Source organism: Microcebus murinus, chromosome 23, assembly GCF_040939455.1.
Source record: "Microcebus murinus isolate Inina chromosome 23, M.murinus_Inina_mat1.0, whole genome shotgun sequence".
NCBI lineage: Eukaryota > Metazoa > Chordata > Mammalia > Primates > Cheirogaleidae > Microcebus > Microcebus murinus.
The window spans coordinates 29,313,729-29,329,377 of NC_134126.1; the positions used below are offsets into that span (position 1 = coordinate 29,313,729).

At 57.6% G+C, this 15,649-nt stretch overlaps 1 protein-coding gene across 2 annotated transcripts in view; it reads left to right on the forward strand.

The window, feature by feature from the left end:
• Positions 1–15,649, forward strand: part of PIK3C2B (phosphatidylinositol-4-phosphate 3-kinase catalytic subunit type 2 beta) — a 70,273-nt gene that overhangs the window by 27,196 nt on the left and 27,428 nt on the right. For both annotated transcript variants that reach the window (XM_075996927.1, XM_075996926.1), the window contains exons 3-12: positions 2,679–2,779; positions 3,405–3,559; positions 3,864–3,984; positions 6,580–6,691; positions 6,834–6,913; positions 7,257–7,320; positions 9,202–9,348; positions 9,978–10,011; positions 10,940–11,135; positions 12,112–12,234. In XM_075996927.1, the coding sequence (XP_075853042.1) occupies positions 2,679–2,779; positions 3,405–3,559; positions 3,864–3,984; positions 6,580–6,691; positions 6,834–6,913; positions 7,257–7,320; positions 9,202–9,348; positions 9,978–10,011; positions 10,940–11,135; positions 12,112–12,234 (1,133 nt within the window). The remainder of the gene's footprint in view (positions 1–2,678; positions 2,780–3,404; positions 3,560–3,863; positions 3,985–6,579; positions 6,692–6,833; positions 6,914–7,256; positions 7,321–9,201; positions 9,349–9,977; positions 10,012–10,939; positions 11,136–12,111; positions 12,235–15,649) is intronic.

A 15,649-nucleotide genomic window follows, 5' to 3' on the forward strand; every position in this document is an offset into this window, starting at 1 on the left:
AGGCCACTTTGTGTTTCCCCCTTGGCCCCTGGACACCGGGCTGCAGGGAGCCAGGGCGCAGCCCACGGCCGGCGACGTCTGTAGCAGCTCAGCATCCCGCTCGGTCCATCCCTGTTTCCTCCGCACCTATTGTTTAGGGGCTCCGGGGCTTTCCCAGCCTGTGTCCAGCCTTTGGGCTCCTTCCCAACTCTGAAGAGCTGCACAGTCCTTCCTTCCTCTGCCTCTGCTAAGAGAGTGCCCCAGAAGCAGAGTCGGCTCCTGAGCAAGCCACGTCCCTAGAGCTCAGGGCTTTTTAAAGGCTCTGCTGGGAGAGGTGGGGCCGGTCCCGCTATTTATAGGGCCTGGGAGATTCCTGTTCCCGGCTCCCAGCTTGCACAGAGCTGGGCCTGCTCACTGAGTCAGGGCACCCTGGTAGGTGGTCACCTCTGCCCTCCCGCTCCCTCTCTCTCCTGCCCCTCCCCCGCCCCCATCCCCCCAGTGCCATCGGAGTTCTGAGAAGGGAGCTCAGTGCAGCGTCTCCTTGAAGAAGTGACGGGAGCGCAAAGCGAAAGGCTCTTGCCTGTTCGCCCTTAGTGGGGAAATGCGGCCTGGGTCCGCCCCTCCTCGGCTTGGTGCAGGGACACAGCCTGCCGGGAGCCGGGGCCCCTCGGGCCCTCGGCCTGTCCCCCCGCCCCGCCTTCATCGGGCTGCCGGGCGGAGGGACCCTCCTTCTCCCAGGCCTGTGGAGCTAGTTCTGGAAACGGCTGGCTCCAGATGCCAGCCCGGTCCCCCCGCTGCCAGCCTCTGCCCCACAGACTCCCCCAGCCAGCATCGGGCCATGCCACCAGGGCCTGCCAGCCGGGCAAACGTAAGTGGCTTTTGTTTTCTTGCGGTGCCAGTGAGTGGTACTAAAAGGGCACGAAAAAGGCCTTCAGTAGCCACTCTGTTCTCTCCTTCTCCCTCTCTCACTCTCTTGCCTTCTCCCCCATCTGTCTCTGTCTCACTTTCTCTCTCCCCCACCACCTCTCTCTCTCTCTCTCTCTCTCTCTCTCGTTAATCGCTGACAGTGGTACTATTGTTTTGACTGGGACACAGGCACGAACTTGGCAGAGCCAGGGCCTCACATGCCAACTGCCCCCACTGCTGCCCTCCCTCCCCTGTGCGCCCCGCCCCCCACCGCCCTGCACTCCCAGGGGAGCGAGGCTAAGGAGAGAGGGTCACCCAGAGGAGACCCTGGGGATGTTCAAGTGGAAAGCTCGGTTCCTGCTGCTGCCGGTCCGCAGGGGCAGGGACGCCACGGGAGTAGCCAGCGGGTAGGAGGAGAGACACGAGGTGTTGCAAGCGCGCGGCTCAGGCCAGAGCCCGTGTGCACAGGCCGGGGCTGCAGGCTCCCCCGGAAGCAGCTGTTGGGACTGGATGCAGGCTGGGACTCCGTCTGAGCAGAAGCTCTGGCCCCATGTGGCCTCCCCAGCTGCCTGTCAGGCAGAAACCTGTCATGCACCAGCTCACCCTCCCCCTTACTTCCTCCTCCCCAGGACCGGGCTGCAGGCCCTGTGCAGGGCTTCTTTAGACCCCTCCTGGGTGACCGGAGGCAGATCTGGGTGGGAGACAGCTTGGGACCTGGTCTGAGAATTCCATGCCACATGCATGTTCCAGGAAAGGAAGTGGGGCCGAGGCCAGCTCCCCGACATTTCAGCTATTCACAACAGGCAGACCTGGGAGCCAGGAGCAGCCAAGCCTTCTATCAGGTTCTTTCCTGCCCAGGCCACTGCTTTGACGCTTTCTTCCTCAAATAGCGAGTACCGAGAAGGCACATGTGTCTGGGTCACTCCTCCATCTAAGGGCTCTTGGTCTCTCTCTGCTTGTAAGTCCCTGGGGCTTATTGTGGATGTTGAGGCTTTTGCCCAGAGCCAGCCTTCCCTGGGGACCATCTGGGCAGCCCGCCTGCCCTAGCTGCAGCAGCGGGGCTGGGAAACACAGCTGCCTGCCCGGCCCCTCTGGGAACACCCCTCAGCAAGGCCTCGTGCGGGAGGGGCCCGGCCGGCGCCGCTCTGCACTCTCTGACCAGCGAGCTCAGCAGACCCTTGGAGGGGCTTCGGCCACACTCTTGTGCATCCTGCTCACGCTTCCGTGCTCAGGGCTCCAGCTCCTTTTCCACCTTGGCTCTTGGTCTCCTGGGATTAGCAGATAAAAGTATTCCTGGCTACCCCATGTTTTCTTGTGCCCTTTTTGCTGACTGTTGAGTGAATGGAAGGTCTTTCCACCCAGCGTTTAAGAGGCTAGCCCTGGGCCGGGTGCGGTGGCTCACGCCTGTAATCCTAGCACTCTGGGAGGCCGAGGCGGGCGGATGGCTCGAGGTCAGGAGTTCGAAACCAGCCTGAGCAAGAGCGAGACCCCGTCTCTACTGTAAATAGAAAGAAATTAATTGCCCAACGAATATATATAGAAAAAATCAGCCAGGTATGGTGGCGCATGCCTGTAGTCCCAGCTACTCGGGAGGCTGAGGCAGGAGGATTGCTTGAGCCCAGGAGTTTGAGGTTGCTGTGAGCTAGGCTGACGCCACGGCACTCACTCTAGCCTGGGCAACAAAGTGAGATTGTGTCTCAAAAAAATAAATAAATAAAAGAGGCTAGCTCTGGGAGTGCCTGTGGGGAGGGGACTCGGGGAAAGGCCCTGAGTCGGCTGCTCTTCTCTTCAAGGTGGGCTCCCGGCCCCGCGCCGTCACCAACGGCCACGAGTTGTTTGAGGTCTCAGAGGAGAGAGATGAGGAGGTTGCTGCGTTTTGCCACATGCTGGATATGTAAGAGTTAAAGAAAAGAAAGGGGCAGGGGCGCTGGGAGGGCTGTGGGGGCTGGGAGGAGGGCCACCCATTTCAGAACTTAGTAGGCAAGAAGCGCTGTGTCAAATAAGTCTCAATCCATAGCTACGGGATGCTTCCTACAAGTGTCTGCAGGTTTTTTTTTGAAACCTTAGAAGTTTCACATATTTAACAACATTCATGAGACCTTGGTTGAAGAACAGTGACATTGTCCCGACCCCTTTAGACTCTGGCCCTTAGTTGCCGTTAGGAACAAATGAACCCAAGCTGGAGATAAGAGTGTTATCTGGAACTAAAAGAGAAAGGAAACGGATTCATAAAAATTTCCCATTAAACTTAGCATGGAAAGCTGTGTCGTTTTCAAACTATCCCCGCTGTTCAACTGTGGGAAACATTCTGTAACCGTAGCAGATGTGTCAGGAGCAGGTTTCCCAGGGCTGCTTGCCCAATGCCCCCCGTCCTGCTGGCCTGCAGACCCCGAGGGCTGGGCTGGGTGGGGACAGAGGGGCCTTGAGCCGCAGGGCACGAGGGTCCCAGCAGGCCTCTGCCGGCGGCTACTGTCTTCTGAAGACACAGGGAGGGCGTTCTTCCCTCTCTTCCCGTGCAGCCTTCGGTCTGGCTCTGACATCCAAGACTACTCTGTCACCGGGTATGTCTGGAGTGCCGTCACCCCTAGCCCAGAGCACCTGGGGGATGAGGTCAACCTGAAGGTGACTGTGTTGTGTGACAGCCTTCGAGAGCCGCTCACTTTTACCTGCAACTGTAAGTTCCTCGGGGGGCGGAGAGCATCCCTTGAGGGGGCGTGGGGGTGACCGTGTTCTGGACTGTGATGTCCTTTGGTCTCTACTCCCACCTCACCTTGTGGCCCAGATGAAGGGCGGTGGGAAAGCTCTGTTGGGGGACTGGCTCTCGGGCCAGCGTTCTATGCATGGTCACCTTCCCCAACCCCAGACTACCGGCCTGCCTCATCCAGCTGGCGGTGGTGCTGGCGCCGGGGTGACGGAGTGAGGGCGCTGTGCCCTGCCTGGCCGGCGCCCACCCTCGTTGCCCCCTCACCCCCCCGCAGGCTCCTCCACCGTAGACTTGCTCATCTACCAGACCCTGTGCTACACCCACGATGACCTGAGGGCCATAGACGTGGGCGACTTTGTGCTCAAGCCCTGTGGGCTGGAGGAGTTCCTGCAGAAGTGAGTGACCTGGTGGGGACAGGGCGGTGGGAGGCAGCGCCCGCCTTCTGGGCGGTCGGATGGTGGGGTGGTGCTGGGCTCGGGGCTGCGAGCTCTGCCCCAGCCCCACGGTCAGGATCCCTGCTTTCTGGGCACACTCTCAGCCACGTTGCACTTTCCCCAGGAGCCTGTCTTCCAGCGGGGTTGGCTGGTGTCCCGAGCCAGACCGGCTGTGGAAAGAGCTTGGAGCTGGGATTAGGCAGAGGCTGGGTCATATGTGCTTTCAGACTCCAGCTTGTGGCAAGATGTGTGTATTCGGGGGCAGGGATGGGGTCGGCGTGACTGTGTAGCGTTGTATCTCCTGCTCTCGACTGCGCGTGGTGGGGGCTGGATCCTGGGGGAGAGATGACAGTTGCTGTCTCTCCCCTTCTCCTGCCAACGTGCCTGTTCCCCTGCTGGCTCTGGAAGGCCTGCCTCCAGCCCCTCTCCTTCCAGTGCCCTCTGTGCAAAGCAGCCTCCCTGGAGAGTCTGATGTGGACCAGCTGAGGCCACCCCTCTCCCCTTCCCTGGGCTCTCTGGAGGGCTGGGGTGGAGGCCAGGCAGGGGCGGGGCCACCAGCCCTCAGGTGGGACAGCTGAGTGGCAGCACAGAGATGAGGAGATCTGCTTTCCTCCCCGAGCCTCAGGCCGGCTCCTGCCCGCCGCCTCTGGCACTGGGAGGAAGCGGACGCAGGGATGACTGAGCCACGCCGGAGCACAGCGTAGGCAGTCAGGACTGACGAGTCATTTCTCGGCTGATTTCTCCAACCTTGGGGATACGGTGGGGCCCACTCTGGCCTCTGTGTCCTCCTCTGGAAGCTCAGGAAGGGGAAAGGGGCAGGGCCCAGGGGCACCTTTCATGCGTGCCCCAGGCGGTACTTGCTCGGGCGCTCCTTCCCCAGAGGACCAGGAGAGTGCCAGGCAGCCTGCCCTCTCAGAAGGGAGCAAGGGACGCAGTGGGGAAGGCGGAGCCCCCCCTCTCACAGTTACGTGGGTTTGGATCGTGGCTTGCTGCTTACTAGCTGTGAAGCCTGCCCCTCAGTGTCCTCTGCAAGATGCGGCGAGGGTTAGATGCGGGAATGACCCAGTGAGCAATGGGCGACCGCTAGCAGGGAAGGTCGCCCACTCCGACTTGAATGCACGCAGAGGAAGGCCTTCCAGGGAGGAGGTCAAGCAAGCCCCCAGGGGACCTGTGTTCAGGACTCCAGGTCCAGAAGGTTCCCTCCCGCCCAACAGAAATGCACAGTGCAGGTTCCTGGCCCCTCCTCAAGCCTCTGGCGGGTGACAACTGCCCTAGGGCTTGGATGGAAAGGACCCTGGGTGGGGGGGGTGTCCAGAAAACTGCGAGTTCCCAAGGAAGCCCTCAGATTGGCAGGAGGGGCTGATATTGCAGGGGGGGTGTTGGTCCAGGATGCTGGCTGCTCTCAGATAAGAACCTTGAGACTGTCCCTGGGGAGGGCTGGGTTTCCTGCCACCTCCCCCACGGCAGCCACACTCTTCCTTCCTTCCAGACCCTCCCACCAGGCCCAGCCCCGCAGCCCAGGCCCTCCGCTGGGTTTTGGGTGTACTTCATTCTTAGCAGGTTGGGGCCTAGATGGAAGGCCTCACCCCCTCGGGGTGTAGAGAACCCCCGTAAGTCCTCAACTCAGGCCCTGCATCTCCCCCCGGCTTCTGCGCATGCCCCTCCCCTCTGCTCCTTCCTCTCCCCTCCATTTCTGGCCTAGAGCCCCAGCTCTGCCGCGGAAGGAAGTCCCTTTCCGGCTTCTGTTTCCCAGCTGCTGGGACCCGGTCCAGGCCTGCGGGGCTGGCCTGGAGGTGCTTCTCACTCTGCCCCTTCTCGTGGGTTTCCTTTCTGGTGAAGGTGTGATTTGGAGGAGAGGAAGAGGTTGGATTGCAAAGAGACTCCCTAGGCCTCCTTCTTTGAAACTAGGGGGGCGGGGCTCACCTGTGGGCGCTCAAGCAGTGGGAATGGTATGCAGGTGGGTGTTTTTCTGGAAGTCTAGAAGTTTGTGTGCTTATTCACCATCGGGCAGGACCCACAAAAGGAAGATAGAAATGGAATTTCGATGGGGACGACAGGTCTGGGATCTCGGTGGGTTTGCTCTGGTTGATCCCAGCACCCTAGGGGGTCACGTGGGAAGAAGGTGTCACTCACTGGGCTCCCACACTGGAGCCTGAGCGCAGGCTGGCTCCTAGCATGTCTCCTTCTGGTTGTCCAAAGCCAAGAGAATGGGGCTTAAATAACTGCCCCTTGAGGTGTCCCTCTGTTCCCCCCACTCTCCCCCACAGTTCCTACTCCTGGAGTGAATGAGTGATAACAACACAGGTAATAAATACCTGGAGAGTCAATATTTGGACAGACCAAGGGTTAAGTGTATTAGGTGGCTTTTGTTTAGACAGACCTCCTGTCCCCAAGCTCTACCATGACATGTTCCAGCAGCCAAGGTGGGGGTACCACACAGGTACCACCCCACACTTCCACCTTCTTCCTGTTTCTCTCCTCCCGAGCCTCAGGGATGCATCTGCCTTCCCACCGAGGCCCTAGGGTGCTAATGGTCTTCTCCCCCCACCCCGCCAGCAAGCACGCCCTGGGCAGCCATGAGTACATTCAGTACTGCCGGAAGTTCGACGTTGACATCCGGCTACAGCTGATGGAGCAGAAGGCTGTTCGCAGCGACCTGGCCAGGACGGTTCGTGTCGGGGGTGGTTGATGGTCGCACAGAGCTGGGGAGGTGGGATGGGCAGAGGGCGACATGGGACACATTAGGTGGGAGTGTTGGGCAGGAGAGAAAAGGGTCCCGCCCGTTTCTGAATAGGGCACTCCTTACACAGGCGAATGATGACCAGAGCCCCTCCACCCTCAACTACCTCGTGCATCTCCAAGAGAGGCCAGTCAAGCAGACCATCAGCAGGTGAGAGGCGCCGGCGGACTCGCTTGCCTGCCTTTCTGCCTGGGCTCAGGGATTCTCGCAGGTGTCAGGGGGTGGGGCCACGAGGCTTGTCAGGGAAGATCAGTACCCCAGGGCATGCCTCCTGTCTTCCCTCTGGTACTTTGCCGTCACTCTCTGGGCCAGACATAGGGGAGGAGAACGACTCTCCCTCCTTCAGTCTCCATGGCAGGTGGAAAGAGTGGGAACCCCTGCCAATCAGAGTCTGATCCCTGAGCTGAGAAGAGGGAGGGAGAAAACGGGGCTTCCAGGACCCTGGGTCTTTCGTGACCTCGTCTGTGATTTTTCCCTGCCCCCGACTCCCCAGGCAGGCCCTGAGTCTTCTGTTCGACACGTACCACAACGAGGTGGACACCTTCCTGCTGGCTGATGTGAGTACAAATCCAGGGGCTCCTCCCAGTCCTCCTGGGATCAGCCCGCGCCATGCGGCATCTGGGCAGACACTGAGAATCTGTGAGCCCAGCACTTCTCTCCATCGCGCGGCTCACGGGCAAACCCAGGCTGCTGGGTATCGGGCGGTGGCAGGTGTGTGCTCCTCTGTAGAAGAAGGAACCGTGCCCTAGTCCCCGTCTCTAGGATGTCCCCAAAGCTGGGGGACCTAGAGTTGTCGCCCCAGCTACTGCCCTTGATGTGCGTTGGCGTGTGCGTCCTATGAGCCGTGCTCAGGGGCCTCTGGTTTGAGAGGTCCTGTCGTGCTGGTGTCACAGGTAGAAAACCAGGGCGAGGGGGAGGGCTCCAAATGTGGGGAGGGGCCAGAGCTCTCCCCACATGAACTCATGTAGGGTCTTGAGCCTCAAAACCATGAGAATCCATATTTGCCCCAAATGTCATGAAGCTAAAGAAAATCTGACAGCTTCAAAAACAGCTCCTGTCTCATAGATCCAGTTAATAGTAATTGTAGACTATTCCCTCTTGGGGCATTCAGCACTGTGTCTGGTTCAGTTACCGTGTTTCCCCGTAAATAAGATCTACCCATAAAATAAGCCCTAGCAGGATTTCTAAGCATTTGCGCAATAGAAGCCCCACCCCGAAAATAAGACCTAGTGACGGGCGTGGCTGCGCAGCACATCTGCACAACCCACGCATTTCATTGTGGAGCGGGAAGGAACACGAGCAGTGCTTCTCCTCTGCCCCGTGAGAGCTCTATTGCTCAACACTAGAGATTGGGGCCAGTGGTTCTAAAGGAAATAGAGTCGCAAGACATTCAGGGTAGAATTCGGGGTTTGGAGAGTGATGATGATGTTCCAGAAGAAGATGACTTAACTATGTTTGAATAAATGTAGATTGTTGTACCGTAATTAAAAAAAATACCACATCCCCTGAAAATAAGCCTTAGGGTGTCTTCTTGAGGAAAAATAAATATAAGATCCTGTCTTATTTTCGGGGAAACACGGTAGTTCCTCACTGCCAGAACCCCTTCGCTGGCAGCCTCTGCTTGAGCACTCACAGGGATGAGGGGCAGCTCTCTGAACACCTGCACCGAGCTAGTCTGGCCCTTTGCTAGTGGCTGGTGGGGGCTGAGCAGTGCAAGAATTGTCTTAGCCTTTGGTGAGTTTGTGTTCTTGTTAGAAAAATGGAATCGTAACATAAAGCTATTAGGAGACAGAACAGGACAGTAATCAATGAATGCAGGGCTTCTGGGGTGTGGTAGAGAGGGGGACTGGCCAGAGACAGCTCTGTGAAGGAGGCAGGATTTTTAGCTGGTCCATGATTTAAATTTACATAGGTAGCCAGGGCCGGACAGGCGAGGGAGCTCCAAGGGAGAAAACTGCAGGAGCCCAAGTGCGGAGAGGAGGGGATGGGCGTGGTGTGTCTGCGCAACTGAGATGAGATGTGTCTGGAAACTCCGTGGTAGAAGTTATGAGACATAGGTCTGGGTGGGCAAGTGGGGCCTCAGTATGGTCTCTTTGACCTCCTTGCTACTCCCTGTGGGTCGATTTTCTTAAAACTGCAGGTCCGTGGGGGAGATTGTATATGCATTTATATAGCATAAGTGAACCGTAGCTGACCGAGGCTGGGAACGAGAGGAGGAATGGCTGAAGTAGTCGGGGAGCGTGGGCATGGCCCATTTATTTCAGCGGGAGAGATTGTTCTCGGATGCTGGATATTCAAAAATAAATTGTGGATTCCGCTGGCTGCCCTGAGGGTTATGAGCCCTTGCTCTCCCTGACCCGTTCCTTTAAAGACAAGGGGGTTGGAGGCCCAGCGCATGAGAGCAGAGCCTGCCAGCCTCCCTGTGCCGCCTCCCACAGGGGGACTTCCCACTGAAGGCTGACAGGGTGGTCCAGTCCGTCAAGGCCATCTGCAACGCCCTGGCCGCTGTGGAAACCCCTGAGATCACCAGCGCTCTCAACCAACTGCCCCCCTGCCCATCCCGCATGCAGCCTAAAATTCAGAAGGTAAAGGGGCCCGGGGCAGTAGCGTGGGGCAGGAGGAGAGGAAAATGCTCACAGGTAATGGAATTCCCAGGTGTTGGGGTGAGTAGGTATGCCCCCTCCACCTCCATCCTTCATGTTTAAGTGGTTCAGCCACAAGAGTTCTTGGAAAACGGATGCAGAAGGTGTCCCCTCTTTCTGAGATTGAGGGTGGGGTAGAGTCTGCCCCTTGGAACTGGTTGCTGGGAGCCCAGGCCAGTATTTATTCAGCATCCCCATAGTGTCACCTGATAGTTGCCGTACACATCAGGGTGCAGAACCAAACCAGGAAGAACCTCTCCTCCACAGTGGGGGCTGTGTGATCTGCAGACGGGGCCAGCACCGCGGGCTCTGTCATCCGCAGCAGAGCGGCCGGAGGCCTGGGATGTCTCATCTGGGTGGACACCATGATTCCTACCCTCCGTCAGCTCGCTCTGCCCATCGCAGAGGCCGGGGATAAACCATGACTCTGTCCTCCCTGGGGGATCTCTGCTCCTCGCATTTCAGCCCAGTCTGGGTCACACGAGCCAGCGCAGCTGTGAAAAGCCCTTCGTCCAGCTGTGTGGAGAAAGGCCATGGCCCTGAAGCCCCCTCCCTCTGCTTCTCCCCCACAGGATCCCAGCGTCCTGGCTGTGAGGGAAAACCGAGGTAAGGGAACCACTTACTCTTCGTCTCTACCCAGTGGGCAGTTGTGGACGGCGGGCTCTGCCCAGATTCCTCTTTCTCCCTGGCCCCTGGATTACGTGTCGGAGTTCGGCGGCTGTGTGTGTGTGTGTGTGTGTGTGTGTGTGTGTGTGTGTGTGTGTGCGCGTGCGCACGTTTTCCTATATGAGGTGTGGACACAGCTGGAGAGCACATTTCTTTCCATGGAGTGTTTTCTCGGGATTTTTACTAGCCAGTCCTCGTGGTGTCCCTGGAGATGGTGACGAGGTGGTGGGCGTGTGTGTGCCGGGAAGGGCTAGCCCCGCCGACCGGAGGGAAAGCTCCCACTTGGGTGGGTGGTGTTTGTCCTCCCCGGCTCGCAGCCCCTGCGTTTCCAGAATGGGCCTTGGGAGAGGGGGAGACAGAACTTTCCGCTGGGATTTCTCTAGGATTCCCCTGTTGAGCCCTTTGAGCAGAACTTTGCCCTAAAACCTGTTATCACTGGCTTCTCACAGAGATTCCCAGTCTTTTGGATTTTCCGGACCTATAACATGTCCCCAGAAATATTTTGGGGACCAATAGAGAACCGCCGGCTCTTTACTTGGCCAATGACTTTTTTGAAGTAACTGACAATTATTATTACCGTGGTTTCCTAAAAGAGAGGGCATCTTAATACTAAATAAATAGTAACATGTAAAAATAGGGACCATGTTTAAAATGGAATAACGATCCTTTTATGAAAAGCTCGTGACACGCATCTGCATTTTTCTCATTTCACCTCAGATGGGTAAGCTTTGTCACAGCTATTTACAGACCAGCTGGCGTCTGGGGACCACTGTCCCCGGCCATCCCATTCTACCCAGTGCCCTGCATGGCAACAAGGCGGGGCTTGTGCAGGCCTCGCCAGCTTCCCCTCTGACCCCTCCGTTCACAGAGAAGGTCGTGGAAGCACTGACTGCTGCCATCCTGGACCTGGTGGAGCTGTACTGCAGCACGTTCAACGCCGACTTCCAGACGGCCGTGCCCGGGAGCCGCAAGCACGACCTGGTCCAGGAGGCCTGCCATTTCTCCGGGGCCCTGGCCTTCACGGTCTATGCCACTCACCGCATTCCCATCACCTGGGTGACCAGGTGAGCCCGGGGCTGAGCAGCCTATAGGGATCCAGCTGAGTTTGACTGGGGCCTCTTCCCATCTGCACGTGACCCCACTGTCCTACCATGTCTTGGGCTGTGTTGTGGGATTGTGGCCCAACAGGCTGGGAGCCCGGCGCCTGAGGGAGACCTGGGCTGGGGTGCCCCAGAGGAGAGAGAAGGTCCCCAGGAGATGGAGAGGATCCTGCTATTCCCTTTCGCTGCCGGCTGCCTCATCCCTGCCCCCTCCAGCTCCAAGGCCAGCTGAGGGAGGCCGGGGACAGATGGCCGGTTCCCAGATAGAGTGCATGCCCCACGGCTGACGGCAGGGGTGGGGGAGGGGAAGGGGATGACCCTTTTGTCTTGGGTTCCCTAGGCCTGCAGGGGTGGGTGGAGGAGGACGTCTATTTGGTAATCCTCTGCTCCTCTGCTAGGTCCTCACATCCAGGGCCTGGGGGAATAGGCACTGGGCCCCACCCCCCTCCCCTGCCGCCCCTCCCCCCACCCCTCCCTTCCCCTTCTCTCTTTGTTCCTCACTTAATGTATTCCTCTGGGCGATTGGCAGAGAACAAAGGAGGCAGCCTGGGAAACCGGGGCCTTCTCTGACCTCTTCTGTCAGGCACCTGTCATGAGCCACGGGGACCCCCATGTGTTGGCATTCATGTCGGCATATGTCGTCTTCCTCCCCCACCCTTGTCGCCTGCGCGTGCGCGGATAGGGACGTAAACCGCACGGGGATACACGCGCGTGGACACCTGATGGCCCGAGCTTTCCGTGAGGAGGGGGCTGGATGGCCGGTTCCCATTCAACTATGAGAACCACGAGGCTCGGCGTGGAGCCCCGATCTGAGCAGGGGGACCCCGATGAGTTGCTTGCCCCCCAGCACACTTCCTGGCATCCGTCTCAGTCCCCTGATGGGGATGGGTTGGGGAGCTGGGAGTCCTGACCTGCGCCCTGCCCTTTCTTTCTCTCGTAGCTACGAAGACTTCTACCTCTCCTGCTCCCTCAGCCACGGCGGCAAGGAGCTGTGCAGCCCCCTGCAGACCCGAAGAGCTCACTTCTCCAAATTCCTCTTCCACCTCATCATCTGGGACCAGCAGTAAGCCCTTCCCCAGACCTGCGCGTCCTGGTCAATGTCCCTGGCGCCAGATAACCTTACCCAGACTGGGGATCTAGGGATTAAACCAGGCTCCCTCGCTAACCCTAACCAGACAGGTCATCCAGCCTCTTGAGTCTCCACTTCCTGACTCTTTCTTTTTTTATTTTTTTGAGACACAGTCTCGCTTTGTTGCCCAGGCTAGAGTGAGTGCCGTGGCGTCAGCCTAGCTCACAGCAACCTCAAACTCTGGGCTCAGGCGATCCTTCTGCCTCAGCCTCCCGAGTAGCTGGGACTACAGGCGTGCGCCACCATGCCCGGCTACTTTTTTCTATATATATTAGTTGGCCAATTAATTTCTTTCAATTTATAGTAGAAACGAGTCTTGCTCTTGCTCAGGCTGGTTTCGAACTCCTGACCCTAAGCAATCCGCCCACCTCGGCCTCCCAGAGAGCTAGGATTACAGGCGTGAGCCACCATGCCCGGCCCACTTCCTGACTCTTGAATGTGGGGAAGTATACCATAATTTTTACTTCTAAAGTTGTCATGAGGATGTAGTGAGAAGTATCCATAAAGGCTCTTTGTAAACCATAAAAATCCATATAAACATTAGTTGTTAATTTTTTTTTTTTTCTTTTAGAGACAGGGTCTGAGGCTGGAGTGCACAGTGGCATCATCACAGCTCACTGCAGCCTCAAACTCCTGGGCTCAAGTGATCCTCCTGTCTCGGCCTTCCAAAGTGCTGGGATTACAGGCATGAGCCACTGTGCTTGGCCCAGTTGTTAATTTTAATAATATTTTATTGGTTTGATCCTGTATCCCATAAACAGTTTAGTCTGAGGGATTCTCATCCTCTCCTTTCTGCCCAAAGTTTCTGTAGACTAGGGAGAAGAGATTGCTTTTCTCTTATAGAGAGAGAAGGGAAGGTCGTCTAGAGGAAAAAATAATGGACTTGGAGCCACAGAAGGAAGGCTCTCTTTCTAGCTCTGTCTCTAATCCTGTGTTTTCTCTAGCCACTCTGTGCCTCAGTTTCTGGAGCTGAGAAATGAGGACATTTGTTTAACTCAGAGGCAGTTGTAGCACTGAAATGAGATAGGCGGGTTATAAATATAAATATGAAACCACAAGCACAAGATAGAGCCAATCACCATTTGTTAATAATTTGGTGCCAGGAAGGCGGGCGTCGTCCAAGCGAAGCAGGAAGGAAATGGCGCAGAGGGTGCCTGGGCCGGTGCTGGTGCAGGTGTTTGCACCGTGTCTCCTCTGGGCTGTGCTCTCTCTTCCCTCCGGTCAGAAAATCCCTTGCGTGCTGCCCCAGCTTCACTTCCTCACTCTGGCTGTGTCTGAGCCCTCCTTTGCAGAGCATGGCTGCAGCTTAGGTATTTGGGCTGCAGATTAAAGAGCCCTGGCGGGGTGCCGGGAGGCTGAGGATGCTGAGACACGTAGACAAAGAGCCTGTGGAAATCCTGGAAGGGCTGGGTCATTTTATAGACGGACACCTGGGAAGCCACCCTTTGTCCCCTGTCCTTCACAATTAGAAAATTCTTAGAGCAATAAAGGTGTCCATAAAGGTCCTTAAGCAAACAACTGCCAGGGCAGGAGAAACTCCTGCGTTTCACCCTCCCCTTGGGAGTCTGTGGCCTTACTGGGTGCTGTACAGTGTTCTGGCCCAAGAGGACCCCCAAATTGGCCTGAGATCTTTTCCCATACAGTACTGGAGGTACGGGGGCAGCCCAGCCTGCCCAGCGGGTCTCACTGTGTGTCTGAGATCTCCACTTGCAATCCCGAAGGGCTGGTCCCCCGCCTAACAGGGCATCCTGTTAGCACAGCCCACCTGGGTGGCCCTTCATGGTCAAGACTACAGCATTTGGGAGAAAGTGCCACAGTGTGGGGTTCAGAGCTCAGGCTTCTGACCAGTCATTCTCTCCTTCTTACTGTGGGTGCAGCCTTGGGCAGGTCATTCAACCTAGAGCGGAGGTGATAATGGGGCCTGAGTGTTTGAGGAGCAGTTAGGACACTGTCAATAAAGGGCTGAGCACAGTGCCTAGTACATGGCAAATGTTTCCTTCTTCATCTTCTTTGCTCGGGAACCCTCTTGGTTCCGGTTTCTCTGTTCCAGGTGTAGTTAACACAGACAAGGTAATTAACACACGGGGATACTTGTGCATGAAAGTGCTGTTTGTATAAGGCAGTTTTAGTGCAGTAAGCACAGCGCCACAGAGCAAAAGGTATACAGACAGCGTGTACACACACCACACAAGTGAAGCTGTGTCCCCCTGAGGCCCAGGCGTGTGAGTTCAGTTGCCTGAGGTTGTGAGTGGAGGAATCAGGAAGGGAACCCAGTGCAGACCAGGAATCCTTCCTGGAGGAGGCAGCCTGCGATGTGATGTGGAACGGGTTGCAGGAAGCAGAGGGGTTTCTCAGGCAGGGAGGAGGTTCAGGACTGCAGCCCACGTGGTGCTTATCCTGACTGACTGCAAGCGCGGGTCTGCAGGAGAGGCTTTGGAATACCAGATATACTCGAGGACTCGGGAGACTCAGGAGACGGGGTCCTGGCTGGTTCTAGAGGTTCTGGTTTCAGTTAGACACGAACCTGGGTGAAAAGAGAGAGCTCAGGACCGGCTCGCTCTCCCGCTAGCTATGGGTCAGCTGATTCTCTCTCCACTGTAGCAGGACAGGGATCAGCTAACTCTCAAAATAGGCCGGGCAACCGTGCTTTGTCACCTCCAGCCAAGCCCAGGCCTGGCTGTCTGCTGGCTGCTGGAGGGGCCCTAATTATAGCTGCGGCCCCCCAGGGTACAGGCAGCTGGGACAGAGCAGGACTCTGCCAGTGCTGGGCAGCGGCGTGGGAGGGGTGCCTCCCTCGGTGGAGATTCCCCTGGAGCAGAGAGGGGCCGGGAGGGAGGCTGCTTTATCTTGACACTGGGAACCCTGGGGGTGGCCACCCTGCCTCTGTGCCTTCTGGCATAGAAGCTGCTGGGCTCTGGGCTGGCCCGGAGGGTGTGGCAGTGTGGACTTTGGCCCAGGGGCAGCTTCCCACAAGGTAATGTGTGTCCTCCCTCTCTTTCCACAGCTCCCCTCCCCTCCCGACCTCTCCCCCTCTCCCCACCCTGAACTCTCCTTGCCCTGAACTCGGAGGGTGTGGCTGGGTGTGGCTCAGCAGAGGAGCCTGGAGGGAGCATCTGGGCCCTTGCCTGCCTGCCGTGGGCTTCTGAGTCTCCATTCTCCTGGCCTGGCCAGTGGGCTTTCTCACCACTGGAGACTTTGAGAAGCCCCTTCTCTTTATCCCTTTGGCTTTGAGCGTGGTTGGATGAGGGTGTGAACAGCTCCCTGTGTGCCCCTGGGGTTAGGAGACTTGAGGAGGACTGGCAGGAGGGCTGTGGGGGAGGGTGAGCGGGGGACAGGGCACACGGTGCTT